Genomic DNA, 21,130 nt, shown 5'->3' on the forward strand with positions numbered 1-21,130 from the left:
GGTTCCAGACTTGGAATGTCACCTTCTCTCAACGGGAGCCTTTTATATACACAGGATCTCTCACCACGTGCAAGACACCTGCATGGTGCTCCTCTTTCTCTCCGCAGGTATACATTTTTTTCCCTTCCCCTGGGCTGGCCCAGAACTCCTGAGCTGAAGTGATCCTCCTGCCTCAGCTTCCCCAGTAGCTGGACCGCCTGTGTATGCCACCAGCTGGCAGATGGCTAACTATGTTTTAACCCCTGTCCCCTCCCAGGAGAGGGTGAGCACTGCAGGCAGGAGTCTGAGTAGTTGGCTCACCTCATAATCCCAGCAGCACCCTTGAGCCTGGCACAAAGCAGGTGCTCAATTAATACGTGTTGGCTAAATGAATTCCACTAACGTCCCTGGCAGTGCCAAGAGTTGAGGAGTTTCGTTTCCTTTTCTTTCTAGATGGCAAAATACACACAACATAAAATGTATCATTTTAGCCTGGTGCAGTAGTGCTCGCCTGTCATCCCAGTAGCTCAGGAGGCTGAGGCAGGAGGATCGCGAGTTCATAGCCAGCCTCAGCAAAAGAGAGGCGCTAAGCAACTCAGTGAGACACTGTCTCTAAATAAATTATGAAATAGGGCTGGGGATGGGGCTCAGTGGTCGAGTGCCCCTGAGTTCAATCTCTGGTACTCCCCGTCCCCCAAGTCCTCCAACATATCGTTTTAACCTTTTTTAACCTTTTTAGCATGTACATTTGGTGATGTAACACGGGCTCAGTGTTATACAAGCCTCACCTCTGTCTAGTCTTGTAACATCTTCATCACCTTAAAAGGAAACCCCTGGGGAGCTGGGGCTGTGGCTCAGTGGTAGAGCACTTGCCCAGCATGTGTGAGACACTGGGCTCCATTCTCAGCACCACATAAAAGCAAAGGGACAGAATAATGATCCATCAACATCTTAAAAATATATATTAAAAAAAATAAATAAAAGGAAACCCCTGGACACACTAAGCAGCAGCTGCCCACTCCCAGGCAGTCCCCTGCCTCTGACCCTCCGTGACCCCTCTACTTCCTCTCTCCAGATTTGCCTACCCTGGACATTTCATGTCAGTGGATTCTGTCCTCCGGGGCCTCTTGTGACTGGCTTGTGTGACTCTGTTTTGGGGGTTCCTCTGTGTTGTGGCATGAGTCCGTTTTGAGATCTTTTTCTTTTTTTTTTTAACAGTAATGTACTAGAACCTTCTCACACTAGCGCCAGAGAGCAGACTGATGGTTAAATATTCAGGAACTTTTGGAGCCTGTTACTTAACCATTGGTAGCTTGAAATTGCCACCAGGGAAGCATTTACTCCCCAGATGTTGGCAAATGCGAGGGGGCAACCGTGGGCAGTGGTATTTGAGAGCTGGATGATAGGCGCCCCCTGTGTCCATCAGCATCCCCTCCCCTAAATTAACACAAACTGGATCAAACGGGGCTCTGGCTGGGCACGTGTTGAGCCGGGTGGGCCTTGTAAGCAGAGGCCGGTCCTGAGGAACTTCATCTCCTTCCCCTGCAAGATAGGCAAGCTCCAGACCCAGGGACGGTCCTCTGGGCCCCAGCTCAGCCAGCCCCGTGGGCGTGGCTTCTCAGGGCTGGTCCCTTGGCAGGTCCCTCTGTGTGACTGCTCCCCAGTGGGGGGCTGGGAGGGGGCCCTGATGCACAGAAGCAGCTCCCAGATCAGCAACATCTGGAGACTTAGAAACGCCCAGCCCTGAATCCGATCTTGTGGGGGTGGGGCGCGGCCATCTGCTGCAACCGCCCTGAGGGGTCGAGGCTCCGGCTTCCAGAACCCCTGCACGGCCACTGCAGTCAGCCGGGCTGGAACTGAGCCGTACCCCTGATTCCCGTGTCTGGCAAGCGTGCCCCTGCAGGTCAGCTCAGGAGAGGGTCCACTCCTACCCCAGACATGCTGGGAGAGGCACCGAATCAGTGACTCCAACTGAGGCACCCAGGCTGAAATCTCAGCTCCCGCAGGCTGTGTGGCCGAGGGCCGGCGCCTTAACCTCTCTGAGCATCTTTTTCCTTGTCCGCAGAATGAGTATCATGATAGTATGGAATCCATAGGTTGGTTGTCAGGTTAATAGGGGATTATAGAAAGGGCTCAGGTAGGACTTGGCTTTTGGCACGTGCTCAATGACTAGATGTGCGGGTTGAGAGCTTTAATCTAGGAAGTTTGGGGGGAAAGTCAGTGATTAATCACCCCTCCCTCTGCAGAGTGCTTTGGAATTAATCGGTGCAATAACGCGCTGGGAACCTGATTGCAGCAGATACGGTGGTGCCCAGGGCAGAGTCCCTCTGCGGGGCTGGCTCCTCCCCCAGTGCTGCCGCTGTGGACCCGTATGGCTACCCGCTGCCATCTGGCCTGGAGGATGCCCTGGGCGGACGGCAGCCCCCCCAGCCTGGGAGGTCAGCCTTCTGCACGGGGCCAGCGGGTGCTGACCCTGTGAAACCCCCATCCCTCTCCTGGTGCCCAGCTCCCACCCAGGGCTCCCAGGTTGAGTCTAGATGTCAACAGAAGCCACGTCCTTGCCCAGCGGCTCCCTGTCCTATCTGCCCCCTCCCCCCCACACACACACAAAGTTGTAATTTGAAATATTTCTAGAATATAAAATTACTTAGGTAACTCTGAGAATAACTCTGCTCCTACTGTCCTGCATAAGGTTGAGCCATATGAAACTGTCACCGATCAACCATAATTCAGTTGAAGACACCGCATCTCTTTCCCTCACACCTTCAAGGTCATAGTCTTCCTGGGGTCTTTACCTGCCTCTTTTTTTTTTTTTTTGGTACTAGGGATTGAGCCCAGGAGCGTGTAACCCCTGAGCCACATCCCCAGCCCTTTTTATTTTGAGACAGGGTCTCACTGAGTTGCTCATGGCCTAGCTAAGTTGCTGAGGCTGGCCTCAAACTTATGATCCTCCTGCCTCAGCCTCCCCAGCCGCTGGGCTTACAGGCGTGCACTACTGCGCCTGGCCGCATATCTTCCCTAAAGAAATGTCTACTCAAATAGACATTAAATTGGGCTGTTCGTCTTTTTCTGTGGCTGAGTTGTAGTTCTTTGTATATTCTGGATATTGAATGCTTACCACATAGATGACTTGCAAATATTTCTTCTTGTTGATGAAGAGCAAAGCTACAGTTATTAACATAATCTCTGATTTCTCATCTGTGTTTTCTAGAAGAAGTTCCCAAGCAGAACAAATTCCCTGCACTTGGCCAGGCGTGGTGGCCCACACCTGTCATCCCAGGAGCTCGGGAGGCTGAGTCAGGAGGATTGTGAGTTCAAAGCCAGCCTCGGTGATTTAGCAAGGCCCTAAGCAACTAAATGAGACCCCTCAAAATCAAAATAAAAGGGCTGGGGATGTGGCTCAGTGGTTAAGCCCTCCTGGGTTCTATCCCTGGTACAAATTAATAAAAAAATTCCCTGCACCTTTGACGTAAACACTTTCTGTGCCAGAGCACTAGTTATCTTTGCTTAAATACATGGAATAATGTGAATTAATAATAGTAGCACTATTGTTATTTAGATTTCACTCTCTCTCACACACACTCTATCTTTTTCGGGAACTGGGATTGAACCCATGGGTGCTCTACCACTGAGCCACTTCCCCAGCCCTTTTTATTTTTCATTTTGAGACAGGGTCTCCCTGAGTTGCTGAGGCTAACTTGTGATCCTCCCCCCTCAGCCTCCTGAGTTGCTGGGATTACAGGTGTGAGCCACCATGCCTAGCTATCTCTCTTTTTCTTTAACCTGTTTAAGACACTGATCAACTTTGCTGTCCTGTTGCTCATACAGCCCCTCTGCTGTTCATGCCCCTGACACGCCAAACTTTTTTCAAGTTTGATAGAAATGAGTGTTACATATTGAATCATCTTCCCCTGTGAGGCCGTGAGGTCCTGAACATACCTGGCTGCCCGCGCTGTTATCTCAGGCACCACCAAGGGGCTGGCAGCCAGCGAGTTTTGTATTTTGGAATAAAAAGTTTGAAGGAGGCAAGTAATTTTGCCTCTCAGTGCCAGAGGAAGAAACTGCTGTTCAGAGTCACCAAGTTTGAAGGAGTGAATTTCACGAGAGTGGGGTGTATGGAGTCTCAATTCACATGCCTTACTGGGCCAGACAGATGGGGCAAAGTGCCAATGAGAGAGGAAGGCAGGACACGTGTAAGGGTAAGTGATAAAAGACACTCCGGGCTGCAGATTATTTGGAGAAGAGGAGACTGTGGTCATAGTGGAGCACATGTCCCGTTTGAAGGGGCCACCACTGCCTAGGTCTAGCCACAGTTCTGTAGAGTGTGAACACCGATGACCAGATAAATAGCCTTCTATCTGGAAATCTGACCTGTAGTGTAAATTCTCTCAATTAAAAAATGTTGGCATCCACTTTAAATTAAAAAAAAAAAACTGCAAGAAACTTTTTGTGGTCTCATGTAAACCGCAGGTGACCAAATTGTTGCTGGTGTTCCGTGGAGGGGCAGGCGAGTCCAGATTCTGAAACATATACGATGGTGCAGAGCCTGTCACTCCTTTGGCCAGCGACGGGCTTTGTATGTGACGGTGGTTCCGCAAGTGTGTCGCCCAGAATCTGTGTTAGTCTGTGTGAGTGTTCTCTGTCATGATCATCAAACTAGGAAATGACCTAGTGACAATTTCCCAGCAGTGTCCTCGGTGTGAAGCGATGTGTGACCGTGCTATACTGCTCAGCAGCGTTCAGGTCTCAGAGCCTGGCACTGTGCAGTGCGCAGCCTGGCCAACTGACCAGCCCTGGTAGAATAACTGGGAGTTGTCACTCTTCTTCACCTCCCCCTGCTGAATAGAAGAGCCACCCGCCACCTGCTCCCCTCTCCATATCAGGAGAGGAAGGCGTCTCATCTGTCTTGGGCCCAAGGGCCGCGCGGTGAGGCCACTGGGGACGCGACCTGGCCATGCTGATGGGACCTGCTCTCTTCCCTAGGGTGGTGAAGTTCCGTCGCACAGGCGAGAGCGCGAGGTCAGAGGACGACGCGGCCTCGGGAGAGCATGAGGTCCAGATTGAAGGGGTCCGGGGGGGCCTAGAGGCGGTCGAGCTGGACGATGGGGCGGCCGTGCCCAAGGAGTTCGCCAACCCCACCGACGGTGAGCGAGCCGGGCCACTCGGGCATCAGACCAGGTCCAGGTGGCCTCCCCAGGTGGCGCTTTCAGAAAGTTCCCGTGGAGGGCAGTTGGGGGGCGCACCGAGGGCCCAGGGGTGACACTGGGAATGTAGGCTGCTCTCCGTGGCTCACTTCAGCACAGGGTCGCATCACAATCCCTGCCAGTCACATCACTGCATGACACTTGCTGACAATGGCAGCAGCAGGGATGGCAGTGGGGGTGTGGGGATGGTGACGGGGACAATGGTGGTGGGGATGGTGGTAATAGTGGTGATGGTGATGATGATAGCGGTGATGGTGGTGGTGATGGTGATGGTGATGGTTCTGATGGTGGTGGTGATAGTAGTGATGATGGTGATGATGATGGTGGTAGTGGTGATGATGATGGTGGTGACGATGATTATAGTGGTGACGATGAGCATGATAATGGTGGTAGTGATGGTGGTGGTGATAACAGTGGTGATGGTGATGATGATGGTAGTGGTGATGATGGTAGTGGCAATAATGGTGGTGGTGATGATGGTGATGTTATGGTGATGGTGATGATGGTGGTGGTAGTGATGGTGATAGTGATAGTAGTGATGATGGTAGTGATGGTGATGATAATGGTGATCATTGTCGTGAGCCACTCGTGGGCTGTGTGTGAGCTATGCTCCTAGTAGCCGTATGAGGGGACAGGTCTGGCATTGCACGCCGATTGGGCTGTGCGATGCAAGTGCCTCTCCTCTCGCTCTGCCTGTGATCCCACGCAGCACCTGAGGTGGGCGTGACTTGCCAAGATGTCCATCTGCTGACCACAGGACACCACGAAGCAAGACTCCACCTTTGAAACCTTATCCCTAACTGCCTTATTTGGTGCAGAATATTCTATGGAAAATCCTTTGTGTGTCCCCCCCTTATAAAAATAAAGAGATTCCAGGTGCGTGCCCCCCCTTTTCCAGCACTTTCCAGCATGGAAGCTGACCCCGAAGGTCACAGAGCAGTCCCACCCTCGTGTCCGTGTGTTGCCTGAGTTCTTCGCCATTTTCTTAGTTTAATGTTGCAGCCAACTCCTTTGAACCCAGTTCATCTCATCAGCAAGAGATGATAGTCATGATAATAGTGGTGATGATGGTGGTGATGGTGGTGATGGTGGTGATGATGGTGGTGATGATGGTGGTGGTGGTGGTGGTGGTGGTGATGGTGGTGGCAATGGGATCTTTGTGATGATGGTGGTGGTGATGATAATGGTGATGATGGTGCTGATAGTGATGATGATGATAGTGGTGATGATAATGGTGGTGGTGCTGGTGGTAGTGGGATGATGGTGAAGGTGGTGATGATGATAATGGTGATGGTGATGGTGGTGATGATGTTGGTGGTGGTAGTGATGGTGGTGATAGTGATGGTAGTGGTGATAATGGTGGTGGGATGATGATGATGGTGGTGATGATAATGGTGATGATGGTGGCAATAGTGATGATGGTGGTGATGGTGTTAGTGGTGGTGATGGTGGAGATAGTGATGATGATGGTGATGATGATGGTGGTGGTGGTGATGGTGGTGATGTTGGGGATAGTGATGATGATGGTGATGATAATGGTGGTGGTGATGATGATGGTGATGGTGATGGTGGAGGTGATGATGGTGATGATGGTGGCGATAGTAATGATGATGGTGATGGTGATGGTGGTGATGGTGATGACCATGATGGTGTGATGATGACAGAGGTGTGGGAGCAGCTGTCATTGGCTGAGGACTTTCTCCATGCCAGTCGCTGCTCTGAGCAGCTACCTGTGTTTCCCATTCCACCCCACAGCAGTTGCCGTTGGCACTGTCAGCATTGTCCCCGTCCTTACAGTAAGGAACTGGAGCACAGAGGGTTCGGTGTCTTCCTCAGGCTTGTGCAGCTAGGAATTAGCCAATTAGCTGGGACTTATACCCAAGCCATCAGGCCTCACAGCCCTATGACCTTGTGCAGCCTCTGAACACAGGAGGGTCCAATAAGGGACCCAAGATGGAACGTGGGACCTGGTGTCAGACTCCCATGTCCACCTGAGGCTGAGTGACGAGAACATTCCATGCTTTCCTAAATGCCCCAGTCTCCCAGCCAAGGAGGGTGGAACCCAGGACCTGTTCCCAGCAGATCCAATAGGCAGCAGCCATGGTGGGAGCTGAGAGCAGAGGCTTTGTCCTCAGGCTGATCCGACTCACCTCCCGGCCTACTGTGCACTAGTCTGCCACCAGGGCAGGTGCCACCCCCTCCGGATGGGGCTGGTGGCACCTTAATTCCTAGAGTTGTGATGGACATTTGATGACCCAAGGCACAGTGAGTTCTCGGTGTAGACCTGGCACACAGGGTGCTCTCGGCGACGCCCCACGTTAGTTCTGTTCCTGTTGTCACCCTGGGCTGGGGACACAGCTCAGGAGGGGAGCGCCTGCCTAGCACCCACAAGGCCCTGAGCTCAGCCCCCACTACTGAAAAAAAAATCCATGCTGTCCTAGGACGCACCCCACTTTCTCCTCACCCCACTTTTTCCTGGGGAACCTAGAACCTGCCGGTGTGATGAACACCAATTCACACCCTGGAGAAAATTATGACCTCCATAAAACATGCTCACCATGGTAAGAGGCTCAGGGTTGAAATTCCAAAAGAGACGGGGACTCCGGGCAGGGACTGAAGAGATCCCCAGGTCCCCAGGGATGTCCATGGGAGGGCCACCCAGCATCCTCCTTTAGTTTCTTAGATTTTTATGAACTTCATTTTGGAATCATTTTAAATTTGCAAAAAAAAAAAAAAAAAAATTCAACTCCCCACTACTACAACCAAATAACCGGGTGACTCATGTACAGAGAGGAAAGTGGCACCGTGGCTCCTGTTCCAGAGGTCGCAGGCTGGGGTCGTTTGGCGGGGTCTCTGGGGCACCAGTGGCCTCACCCCCCTGGGGGCCTCACTTCCTGTGACTAGGGGGAGACTCCTAGAGTTCCACACCTCCCAGGAGCCCCACGGCTGGGGACTGAGCCTTTAGCACAGGGGCTTTTGGGGACAGTCCAGATCCAAACAATAGCAGAGAGTAGAGAGGTGCCACCCACGCGTCCCCCCGCCTGCCCTCAGGGGAGCACTTCACCTGCCCAGTGCTTCTTCAGAACTAAGAGACTAGCACTGGTGTCCCCTCCGTGACCAGGGCTCCTTCCCACTCCCAGCCTTGCCCAGTCCCCTTGTCCCAGGACTCAGCCAGCATGCCCTCTTGAGCTTAATCGTTGGGTGTTTATTTATTCGCTTATCAATTATGCTTTTTTCTTTTTCTTTCTGGGAACAAAAATAACCTCTGTTTCTATAACATGGAAAGAAAATGTCCAAAGTAGGAAAGTGAGGGGGGTTCGCAAAGATGACGCTGGGGACAGTCGGTCAGTGTCCACTAGGTCTTTCTTTCTCTGCAGGACACACGCACACTGTCACACACACAAAAAAAAAAAGAAAAAAAAAGAAAAAAACTAATTTTATCACAAACCAGCTCTTCCGGCACCTATCCCTCCACGGCTTGCATTTCCACATAGCCACAGAGGGTGGACATCTTCCCACCTTCGTGCAAATGGAATTCTGCTTTAAAAACCATTTGGGGGGCAGCAGAGCTCAGTGCACGCCTCGCACGCATGAGGCCCTGGGTTCCATCCCCAGCACCGGGAAAAAAAATTAAATAAAATAGAAGCATTGATTTCCTCCTGACTATGTAAGTAATAAATTATAAAAGGAAGAAAGTAAAGGGTCTGATGCTTCTACCCTGCCCCTATCTGAGGATGACAAAAATAAAACCCTAAATTAGAATCTCATATATCTGTAGATATATATAGATATCTACATCCACGTCTATATGCCTGTTATACATATTATGTTGTCCAGCTTGTTTTTAGAAATTAACACAGCTCGGCTGGGATTGTGGCTCAGGGATAGAGCGCTTGCCTAGCATGCCTGAGGCACTGGGTTCGATCTCCAGCACCATATTAAAAAACTAAATAAACCAAATAAAGGTATTGTGTCCATCTACAACTAAAAATTTTTTTAAAAAAATTAATAGAGGGCTGGGGATGTGGCTCAAGCGGTAACACGCTCATCTGGCATGTGCAGGGCCCTGGGTTCGATCCTCAGCACTACATAAAAATTAAATAAAGATGTTGTGTCCACCGAAAACTAAAAAATAAACATAAAAAAAATTAATAGAGCCAGGTCCAGTGACACACACCTGTAATCCCAGTGACTTGGGAGGCTGAGGCAGCAACATTGTTAGATCCTGTCTCAAAATAAAAAGCCTGGGGATGTAGCTCAGTGGTAGAGGACCCCTGGGTTTCATTCCTAGTATCCCCCCCAAAAAAATTAATATGTACATCTTTTTATCTATACATTCTTTTGGGGGGTACTGGGGGTTGAACTCAAGGAACTTGACCACTGAGCCCACCCCCAGCCCTATTTGGTATTTTATTTAGAGACAGGGTCTCACTGAGTTGCTGAGCACCTCGCTTTTGCGGAGGCTGGCTTTGAACTCGTGACCCTCCTGCCTCAGCCTCCCAAGCCCCTGGGAATACAGGTGTGTGCCACAGCGCCCAGCTCTATACGTTCTTTTTAACAGGTCATATTTCATCGTGTGAACACTTAATAATTTACATATAATATGTAATAATTTATTTAACCAGCCCTCTTCGGGTGGACATTCTGGCTTTCTATTTTTCCTGCTATAAATAATGTCACAATAGCAAGATACCTTTTCACACTTGCTAGAATTTTTTTTCTGCTGGGGTAAGTTCTAGAAGCAGCACGTGCTGCGATTCATCAGCTTGGCTGGGGACCATTGCCGACACCCCATGCAGGGACCAATGCGAGGTGCGCTGACCCTTCCTCCGTTCCCCTTCTCCTTCCCAGATACTTTCATGGTGGAAGATGCGGTGGAAGCCATTGGGTTTGGGAAGTTTCAATGGAAGCTGTCCGTCCTCACTGGCCTGGCGTGGGCAAGTATCCCGGGGCAGGGGCTCACGGGCATCTCCCAGAACCCCGCGACGCTCACCTCAGGTCCCCTGGCCTGCAAGACAGACACAGTGCCCGCCTTCCAGGGTCTTTGCCTGAGTGCCAGTTAGTGAGGCTTCTGTGGGTGACAGTGACCATCCAGCTCTGGGCTAGGGAGGAGCTGGGAGTGGCTATGGAGCCCCCAAGAGAGAGCTGAAGCCCCCAGCTGACAAAGTGGCTTCAGGGCTGCTAGGAGATGGTGACGTCCACCGTGGCTGGCTCCCTAGGAAAACAGGCAGACAAAGTGGCTTATGGGCCGGGGACGTGGCCGAGATCATCATATTGACCATCACTGGCCTCACTGTGCAGAGGCTCTGGGTTGATCCCCAGTACGGCCCACCCCCCAAAAAAGCCTCCTACTTCAAGGGGCTCACAATCCCTTGCTAACGTCCCCCCGCGGCTGTGGCAGAGCGCAGCTAGACCTTCAATCCAGCTGCCGTGGACTTTGGTGACTGGTGTGAGATGCCATCTAACTGCGTATTTTTCCAAACTGATGGTCGATTTCCCCACGTCATTTCACTAATCTGAAGAGCGGCTTCCTTGAACCCCGCGGTCCCGTGGCGGTACAAGTCTGCTTTAAAACTCTATTTCTTATTATTCTGTCTGTCTAGTCCCAGAAAGTCACCAAGGTGTAATCCCAGTGGTTCCAGAGGCTGAGGCAGGAAGATAGTGAATTCGAGGCCAGCCTCTGCAATTTAGAGAGGCCATAAGCAACTCAAGGAGACCCTGTCTCTAAGTAAAATATTTTTTTTAAAAAAAGGTCTGGGGATGTGACTCAGTGGTTAAGCGCCTCTGGGTTCAATCCCTGACACCAAAAAAAAAAAAAAAAAATTTTTTTCTCATATTTTAGAAATATATAACATCGTCCCATTTCATCAGGGGAGTTCCTGTATTTTTTTAAAAGTGGGGAAACACACAGAGTGTTGTCAGTTCCACCATGGCATCACGCTGAACCGCTGGGCTTCCCAGGTGTTTGGGTTCATGGGGCGCTGGGCAGATGATGGCGCTGGGCGGCCACACGCTCCCTGGGGTCGCCGACCAGCCACCCTGTCGGGCGCAGGGCCACCTCCTGGCCTCATGGTGTTCCCTTGCTCTCTGCAGATGGCCGACGCCATGGAGATGATGATCCTGAGCATCCTGGCGCCCCAGCTGCACTGCGAGTGGCGGCTCCCCAGCTGGCAGGTGGCGTTGCTGACCTCGGTAGGCAGCCCCAGGCCCTCTCCCTCTGGTTGGTTGGTTGGCACAGTTCTGCTCCCCTGGGGTGCCCTGTAGGATGTCCTCTGGGGTGCCCCATGGGATGTCCCCGCCCCCTGCTGCTAAGGGCTCAGCAGAAAGGAATCAAGCCCTGGGCCCCTTCCATCTGTCCATCTGTCCACCCGGGGGCCCAGACCTGGTTCTCAGTGCTCCGGACCCTGGGACCACCTGCGCGTGTTACGTACACCCGACAAGCCTCACTTTCCCTGACAGTGAGAAGGAGATGTCAGCTTCCTTCACAGGAGGAGATTTGAGGACTAGAAAGAACATGCCTGACATGTCCTAGTTGCTCAATAAACAGTGGTTAGAGCTGCTCGCGGGAACAAGGGCCTAAAGGAGGGTGAGACAGACCCTCTACAAGGAAGGGGGACACCAGACCAGATGAGAGTGATAGTGAAAATCTCAAAAGCCAGTGTTTATGGAGCCCCTCCTGTGAAATGGCTCGAGCCACACTTTTTTGTCAAGAGTGTACGCACAGATACATCCTTGTGACCCTGGGAGCTGGTACCACTGTTAGCTGAGAAAAACAAGGCTCAGAGAGGTCCAGCCACTTCATCAGGGTCACGTGGCCTGGCTAGGGGCAGAGAGAGCAGTTACTGTCAATGCATCCCAGAATGCTGCTTGGGTGTTTGGGTTTCTTTTTTTGGTGGGAGGAGGTACTGAGTTTTGATCCCAGGGGAGCTGACTTGCTCCAGGTCACATGGTCTGTTAGCCACTAAACCACATCACCAGCCCCATTCTATATTTTATTTAGAGACAGAGTCTCACTGAGTTGCTTAGGGCCTCCCTAAGTTGTTGAGGCTGGCTTTGAACACGCGATCCTCCTGTCCCAACCTCCCAAGCCCCTAGGAGTCTTTTTTTGTTGTTTTTGTTTTGGGTACCAGGGATTGGATCCTGGGACACTTAACCACTAAACCACATCCCCAGCCCTTTTTACTTTGAGACAGGGTCTCAATAAGTTGCTGAGGCTGGCCTCAAACTTAAAATCCTCCTGCCTCAGCCTCCTGAGCCACCTGGGTTACAGGCTTGCCCCACTATGCCTGGCTGGCTTAAATCTTTTATTTTTTAATTCTTCTTTTCATTATCTTTTAGAGATAACGGTTTTGGAGTGCTCTGAGCACAGTGAGGTCCTGCCATTCAGCAGCCACCTGTGTTTATACTCCTAGAAATGTGGCCCGAGTGAGCTGCCTGATGGCCGGTTTCTCTGCAGATGGGGACAGAATACTTCACCAGGCCTGGCGCCCGGCCAGGGGAGAGTGAGCTCCTCCCACAGGCCCCGATGAGAGTCCCCGCAGGCCTCTGTTGTACCAGTGCAGGGCTTTTCTGGTCTTGTCATAGGTTTATTTTTTATTTGATCTGCTTTGATTTCTTGGCTGCACTTGGGCCGCCACGGGTTGATGACAACCACGGTTTATGGAGCACTTCTTAATGTGCCAGGCTCTGCACACTTTCTCTTTGATCCCCTCTGTCCTGTGGAAGAGATCCCAGTAGGCCCCCATTTTTATAGGTGAGGAAAGCAAGGCTTAGAAAACGTGTTGACTTGCTCCAGGTCGCATGGTCTGTTCAGAGTCCAAGTCGGGTTTGAAATTCAGGCCCCGGCAGACTCAGAGGGCCCTGGTCCCAGCCACCGCCCTGGACGACTTTCTTGTGATGTGGAGTTGGAATATGTAGGTTCTGTAGAGCCAGAACCCCATGGCTAAGCAGTGGGAGAGTCAGAGCAGTGGGGTCGAGTCTGTCTACCATTGCCTGCGTCAGGAGGGTGTGATGTGCATGTCATTGTTGCCATAAGAAATACCAAAGTTGAGCCAGTGGCTCTGGAGGCTGAGGCAGGAGGATCGCAAGTTCAAAGCCAGCCTCAGCAAAAGCGAGGCCCTAAGCAACTCAGTGAGACCCTGTCTCTAAATAAAATACAAAATAGGGCTGGGGATGTGGCTCAGTGGTTGAGTATCCCTGAGTTCAATTCCCAGCACACCCCCCCCACACTCCTGAAAAAGAAATACTAGAGTTGGAAATGGTTGGCCGGATAATGGATGGCCAGGAGTGGCTGGGGATGTGGCTCAGAGGTAGAGCACTTGCCTGGCATACACACCTTGTCTGGGTTCTACTCCCAACACTGCAAAAGATAATAAAATTTAAAAATTGTAGATTGCAGATTACATATCATTTCCAGTATGTTGAAATATAAAAAATTGAAATAAAGTTATCATATTAGTTTTTAAAATCTATCCAATGGAATTGAAATACTTACCTGATACCCACCATCATTTGTTTCAAAACAGCATGAAGAAGCCATTCTGGGTGGCGCACGCCTGTAATCCCAGCCTCTTAGGAGGCTGAGGCGGGAGGATCACCAGTTCAAGTCCAGTCTCAGAAGTTTAGTGAGATCCTCAGCAACTTAGTAAGATCCTGTCTCAAAAAAAAATTTTAGAAAGGGCTTGGAGATGTAGCTCAATGGTGAAGCACCCCTGGGTTCAATCCCCAGGGGTTGGGGGGAAAAAAAACCTAAAACCAAACAAACAAACACAAAACACACAAAGAAGTTCTTCAGAAGAATTTAGAACCTTTGCATTGTATTTTTGTGGGTATTTTGTTTGTTGTGATGCTGGGGATTAAGCCTAGGGCCTTGTACAGGTTGGGCAAATGCTCTCCCTCTGATTGTAGTCAACCAATATCTGAGTGATAATCCCAGCCCTTGTAGTTTTCTTCTTGAATTAGTATTTCTATTTCATTTTTCCCTATAATTTTAACTTCATGTAATATTTTCTTGCACTTGAAAATATCACATCCATCACTCTATCATAACTCTCTATGACAAAGCTAAATAGAAAGCCAGGTGCGGTGGCACACACTTGCAATCCCAGCAGCTCGGGAGGCTGAGGCAGGAGGATTGTGAGTTCAAAGCCAGTCTCAGCAACTTAACGAGACCCTAAGCAATTTAGTGAGACCCTGTTTCTAAATAAAATACAAAATAGGGCTGGGGATGTGGCTCAGTGGTCAAGTGCCCCTGGGTTTAATCCTCAGTAAACCCCTCACAAAAAATCTAAAGATTAAATGATTGTTTCTCGTTTTGTGAGATGAGAAGGCTCTGAGCATTAAAGTATTTCTCCTGCATTGATTTGTCATTGCAGTTTTTAGTAACAACAGTAGATCAACAACAAGATGTAATTAATTTTGACAAATTTTTTTTTTTTTGGTACTGGGGATTGAACCCATGGGTTCTGAGTTTCATCCTCAGCCCTTTTTATTTTTTATTTTGACACAAGTTCTCACTAAGTTACTGAGGCTGGCCTCCAACTTGCAATCCTCCTGCCTCAGCTCCTAGGATTACAAGCCTCTGCCACCGTTCCCAGCAACAAATAATTATTAAACATAAGTAAATTTTTATTGAGACTGTATCCCTTAATGAGTGGTATGAAGTGTTTTTCAAATATTTTTATACATTCTTGAATGATTTTAGCACTATTTCTTTTTCTATCTGTCATTTTTGCTGAATGGATTTGAATGTGAAAATTTTGTTCACGTGGGCTGGGGATGTGGCTCAAGCGGTAGCACGCTCGCCTGGCATGCGTGCAGCCCAGGTCCGATCCTCAGCACCACATACAAACAAAGATGTTGTGTCCGCCGATAACTAAAAAATAAATTTAAAAAAAAAATTTTTGTTCACGTGAAAGAAGTTTTAGGCGTGTGCAGGAATCCCACTATAACTCAATAAACTAATGCCACTTGAGAATTTAAAACAATTTCCAAAGTTACATACTAAAGAGCACACCTTTATCATTTATGAAAAATGACTTTTAGTGATCTAATTTGTTGGCCACCTGATTGGGTCATCTTTCTGTTTTGTTAAAAATAAAGTATGGTTGGCGGAGCGCTTGCCTTGCACATGTGAGGCCCTGGTTCGATCCTCAGCACTGCATAAAAATAAACAAATGAAATAAAGGCATGTTGTCCATCTACAACTACAAAAAAAAATCAAAATAAATAACTAAAGGTAAAGGGCTGTGGTTGGGGCTCAGTGGCAGAGCGCTTGCCTAGCACACGTGAGGCCCTGGGTTCCATCCCTAGCACCACATAAAAAAAATAATATAACAATAAAGATGTTGGAACCTAGATGACTGACTGTTGCTGTCCCCTTCTGAGGCATCCTGGGGGGTCTGCGTGGCCCTCAGTGCACTCTGCAGTGGGAGACACAGAGAAGGGACCCGGGCCAGGAGCAGATCAGAGCCCCGAGTCGGTCTCAGGAGAGAACAGGGCTGTTGAGGGTCGGATGGCAGCTGTTTCCCTGGCATTTGCATTAGGGATTATGTGTCATCTAGAGATGGCTTGGAGTATACGGGAGCACGGCAGAGGTCACCAGCAAATTCTGTGCCCTGTTACATAAGAGACTCAGTGAGTGTCTGCGGGTTGGGGTGTCTGCAGACAGTCCTGGAGCCAGTCTCCCCCGGATACCCGGCGAGGATGATACACCCTGTTTTTAGCCACCACCCTAGGACGTGCCAGGAGAAGGGCTTCTAGGGTCTGACAGAAGGTGCATGTTCTCTCTGGGCCTCAATTGCCCTATCTGTAAAATGGGCACTGACGGCACCACCTCGTAGGGCCACGAGGTTGGGGAAGAGCTGTGAAGCCTTCAGCACGGTGTCTGGCAGGTGGTGGTGAGGGTGTGAGGCCCCGGTCAGCCGCCTGGGGATGCCCAGCAGGTCTCTTAGCCTTCCTGAGCCTCAGCTCCCCATCCATGGATTGGGGATGATCCCTCAAACCTCAGCGGCCCTGGTTTTCCTGGCCCAGTGAGCGCCCCTGGAGGGGTGGACTTCCCCCTGCCCGGCCCCCACCTGCCCACGGCCAAGCTCCACACTGCGGCCCTGGCTCTTTTCTTAGCACCAGGAGACATTTCTTTGCTGGTGAGAAACTGGCAAAACCCCCATTCTGAGCCACACTGCCTAAGGCCAGTCTGGCTGCCGACACCTACCCCTGTGGGACCCTGGTGGAGTGGTTTTGCTTTTCTGAGCCTCAGTTTCCTCATCTGAAAAATAGGGTTCACATTAACACCTGCCCTGTGCAATGGTCCAGAGCCCCAAGTGGCCGTGCGAAGCACAGAGATGGTGTTTGCACTCTGGTAGGTTCGCAGCGTTGGCTCATTGTTGTGACCAGGGATTGAACCCAGGGGTGCTCGACCACTGAGCCACGTCCCCAGCCCTTTTTCTATATTTTATTTAGAGACAGGGTCTCACTGAGTTGCTCAGAGCCTTGATAAATTGCTGAGGCTGGCCTTGAACTCACGATCCTCCTGCTTCAGCCTCCCCAACTGCTGAGATTGCAGGCATGAACCGCCCCCCACCCCGCGCCTGGGCTCGGCTTGTTATTTTTACGGGGGTGCCATGTTGTGGGTTTGGGTGATCATTCCTTTTCTCCTGCTCCATGTCACTAATAGAAACTGTCTTTACGTCCACAGGTGGTCTTCGTAGGCATGATGTCCAGCTCCACGCTCTGGGGAAACATCTCAGACCAGTACGGCAGGAAAACAGTAAGGCACCCTCTTCTCTGCCAGCGTCCTCCGGGTCCCTTGCAGTGAGTGACGTTGATGGGTAGCAACTCCTCCACGTTGGTGGGCTGTGAGGAGACCCAGTGCTAGGGCCACTGTGAGGTCACACGTGGCTGGGGATCTGCTGTGTCCCGAGCGGGTCGTTGCTGGTTTGCAGCTGGGCGGCCCCCCGCCAGCTCTTGCGGTTTTATTACCTGTTAGGACTGTCCCCTGGGTTTTTTCCGTTGCTCTTATTTTGTTACACTGCGTTTGGGTCTTTGATTCTGCCGGCATGCAGAGCTGCTGTCCTCCTGACCATGAACTTGGCCCTCAGGAGAGTAAGGAGGTCTGTAAGGCACCACTGTGAGAGCACACGCTCTGTGATGATACTCCCTGATAGCCTTATTGTTCTCTTTCTTGGTCCGTCTCTAACACCTTGCAGTTCCTCCAGAGGCAGGGTAGCCTAGTGATTATTTGCTGAAAGTCACGTGGACCTGGCCTCATGCCTCACTTTACCGCTTCTGACTGTGTGACCTTGTGCAAGTGAATTGACCTCTCTGAGCGTCAACCTCCTCATCTATATAAAGAAGACTATAACCGAACCTGTACCGTCTCCAGTGCAATGTGGAGCGATAGCATGAATCCCCTTGTATAAGGACAGGCACCGCAGACCAATGAAAGGGCAACTGTAACATTTCTAACAAGTTCCCAGGCAATGCCGTTGCTGCTGGTCCGGGGACCACTCTTTGAGAACCACTGGCTTAGGCTTATAAAAATGAACTCCTGGGCTGGGCACGGGTCAGGTACCTAAGCAAACATGGAATTCTGTTAGGAAAGGGGGACATGGTGGGTAGGTGATGGAAACTGCCACTGTAACTAACACGTCACGGCCTTGTGTCACCGGCACCGGGCCACACATGCTTCCTGCGTCAGCTCATCCAGTCACCGAGCTGGTGCTTCCAAAGTCTGGAAATATGGGATGTCTGTGTGCTGGCCTGGCTCTCCAAACATTTAGGACTTTGGAGCAATTTGGATTTATGAATTAGGAGATCCTCAGCTGATAGAATCTAGGCAAATATTCTAAATCTGGAAAAAAGAAAGAAACACTTCTGTTCCCAGGTGTGTGGGACAGGGACACTCAACCTGTGCGACCACTCCGGCTTTACTGAAGGGGAAACTGAGGCACAGAGAACGTGCACCTTACCCAAAGCCACACGGTCATGTCACAGAGGTGGATCTTGTGGTCTTAACCGTGACGTTGGTGGCTTAAATCTCCGGGTGCTCAATGCATTTGTGTTGACCCAGTGAATGAGCAGACGTTGGGCCGCGCCATGCGAGCAGTAGGCTCCAGCTGTATCCCCTGGACCTGGGCGGGAAACCCTGGGCCGGCAGACACCAGGGAGACGGCCACCTCCAAGTGCCCGAAGTGGCCATGGCGGGGCCAGGGTCACAGGCTGGGAGGTGGCGTGGGCCATCATGCCAGAGGACCTGGGTTGGTTCCGGGCTGCAGGGGTGGCCGTCAAGGCCTCTCGAGGCTGCCTCTCCCCCTGCCGGCCTGGAGGGATGCCCTGGGCTCAGCCCTCTGGACTCCACCCGCCCACGTCCCACGTCCCAAGGGTGCGAGTGACAGCTGCACCCTTTTTCTGGTTGGAGGGAGGAGGGGAGAGAGCACCCCTAACCAAGAAACCAGACAGGAGAAGAGAGCATGGCGGGACCAGGCGGGGGCCTCTCAGAAAACTTGAGCCTGGATTTCACTGAATCTCGTGACTTGGGCCCTTCTAGACCAGCGGGGAGCACTTGCCGATGTCAGCAGACATTTTTAATTGTCACAGGTAGGGGGAGGACCACTACTGGCATCCAGTGGGCAGAAAACAGGGGTTCTGCCCAATACCCCACAGTACAGAGGACCCCCCACATCACAGAGGATGCCCCAGGGCAGGATGTTCATGTGCCAAAGTTGAGCCAAGGTGCAGTATCATGAAGAGTTAGCTCTTCATCCTCGGTCTCCATCCTCTGGCCTGCTCAGCCCTCACCCCAAGACTTACCTACGTGGCTCATTTTGACAAGTGAACTAATAGCATATTGCTATAAAAAGCATGGCCTTGAGCCAGACTGCTTGGGTTCCTATCCCAGCTAGGCTGTGTGACCCTGGGCAAGTCACCCAACCTCTCTGTGCCTCTATCCTCATCTGTAAGTCGTATGATAACTCCCTGTCATGTAGGGTGGTTGCAAGGAGTAAACGGCGTTGCCTATAAAGCTCTGGACACAGAGAAGTAGTTTCATTCATGTCCACTGTTATTCTGTCGTTTGCCAAGTTCCTGGTGCCCATTAATGGCAAAGCACTCACAACACAGGTCTATTCTGCTTCCAGAGTCCACGTCTTTCACCCCGACTTTGGCTGCCCCCAGACAGAATCGAATCATCCCCTAGAATCCAGCGATCAGCTGGACATTCATCCATCCCGAATAGACGGGGCTTGGAAGAGCTGCCCCCAGGGGTCCCCCAGTTCTCCTGACCAGCTGGCTAGATTCCACACCCGCTGTGTGGCCAGAGGGGGAGGAGGGAAAGTGTCCCCAGATGGCAGGGCCCCCCTCCACAGACCGGGGCAGGCTGGGCAGCTGGCCAGCGTGGCCTCCAGAGGCTGTCCTGATCTGCCTCTGCCCAGCGGGGAGGTTCCCGCCAGGTGTCCACTTGGTGACTTGGCCGGGCGGTCACATGTGGGGCTCGGACTCTGGGAGCCAGTGTGGTTCCTGCAGAAGCTTCCGCAGGCTGGGGATCTGTGGCGGCCACGGGATAGCGGAGGTGACAGTGACGCTGGGCGTGTAGCCTTGCGGTCAGCGAGATAAGCACATCAGGGGTCACGTCCCAGGGCCCCGTTGAGCTAGATGTTTTAGTTAGCTTTTTGTCGCCGGGACCAAAATACCTGGCAGCGACGACTTCTTCGAGGAGGAAAGTCCGTCTGGCTCAGGGTGCGGGAGGTCTCGGTCCGTGGTGGGCCGACTCCACCGCTCTGGGCCTGAGTGAGGCAGCGTCATGGGGAGGACCAGTGGGGACAGCTGCTCAGCTCAGGGTGCCCCACCTGCTTGCAGCTACCACCCAGGCAGTCTTCAAGCTGGGTGGCGGCTGGGGTCAGAGCTCTCCCAATCCGGTCATTTCACCTTGGAACATTCCTGCATTAGCAGGAGCTCTGGGTGGCCACCCCATTACTGTGACCTTGGGCACGTTTGCACCTCTCCTCTGGACTTGTTTCCTCATCTGCAAAACGGAGTTGATAGCGTCGCATGAAGGGTCGTTGGGAGGACTCCATAAGAAATGCTCTGAATATCGTCAGATGTGTGCTGAGGCCCGAGACGGCCACTTACTGTTTGGGGCCCAAAGGGAGAACGTTCAGAATGTGGCTGTGCTCCTCTCCCTTGAGATTGATTGGAAAAGAGCACGGTGCAGGCTGGGCCCGGGCACCACCAGGCTGTCTAGACCACAGTGTGGCCCAGTGTGGCCCCCTGCCGTGTGTCCTGGGACTTGGCTTTGCGCCTTGAGCATGCTATATGCATTCTTCCTCTGAGCTCCATCTCCAGCCGTGTTTTCTTTGTCTCTCACAGTGTTTTAGGAGATTTTGAGTAAGTTGCCTCCATTATTTTGCATAAAAATAAACGGCATATATTTTTTTTTCTTGAAAATTGGGTTATCTCATAGCCCGAGACCAGCATTCTGTCATGGTAACTGTGGGGGAGGAGCAGAGTAGAGCCTGAGTCGGGGTAACTTGCCTCCCACTTCCCTAGGCCACCCCTGGCCTCCGTCTGTCACACCTGCATGGTGCCTTTGTGTTCTCCCGTCAGCGGTAATAGGGAGCCACGCAAGGTCCTGGAGGAGGGGAGTGGCCATCCAAGGCCACGGAAGGGGGAGTGGCTCGTTCAGACTACATTCTGGACTGGAAATCCTGGCTCCAGGCCTGGCTGTGCAGCTTGCTGATTTTGAGCAAATCACTCAACTCTTTCAGCCCTTGCTGTGCTAATTTGAAAAGCAGAAATGAAAATAATCTCTTTCCACAGGGGTGCTCTGAGGACCCAGTACAAGGATGTGACTGTGGTTTAAAAATGCAAATGAAAGTTCTGTGAAGTTAGAGGCTCTGCAGCTTTCAAGTTCCCTACGTAATAGGGACAGCAGATGCCCCACACAGCATCTT

At 51.4% G+C, this 21,130-nt stretch overlaps 1 protein-coding gene across 1 annotated transcript in view; it reads left to right on the top strand.

Annotated features, from left to right (window-relative positions):
* The window catches only part of Svop (SV2 related protein), an 82,731-nt gene that overhangs the window by 13,440 nt on the left and 48,161 nt on the right, over positions 1–21,130 (top strand). Inside the window, exons 2-5 of the mRNA XM_027923387.2 lie at positions 4,963–5,123; positions 10,035–10,120; positions 11,277–11,375; positions 16,879–16,950. Of these exons, the coding sequence (XP_027779188.1) occupies positions 4,963–5,123; positions 10,035–10,120; positions 11,277–11,375; positions 16,879–16,950 (418 nt within the window). The remainder of the gene's footprint in view (positions 1–4,962; positions 5,124–10,034; positions 10,121–11,276; positions 11,376–16,878; positions 16,951–21,130) is intronic.

The sequence above is a fragment of the Marmota flaviventris genome, chromosome 1 (genome assembly GCF_047511675.1).
Source record: "Marmota flaviventris isolate mMarFla1 chromosome 1, mMarFla1.hap1, whole genome shotgun sequence".
NCBI lineage: Eukaryota > Metazoa > Chordata > Mammalia > Rodentia > Sciuridae > Marmota > Marmota flaviventris.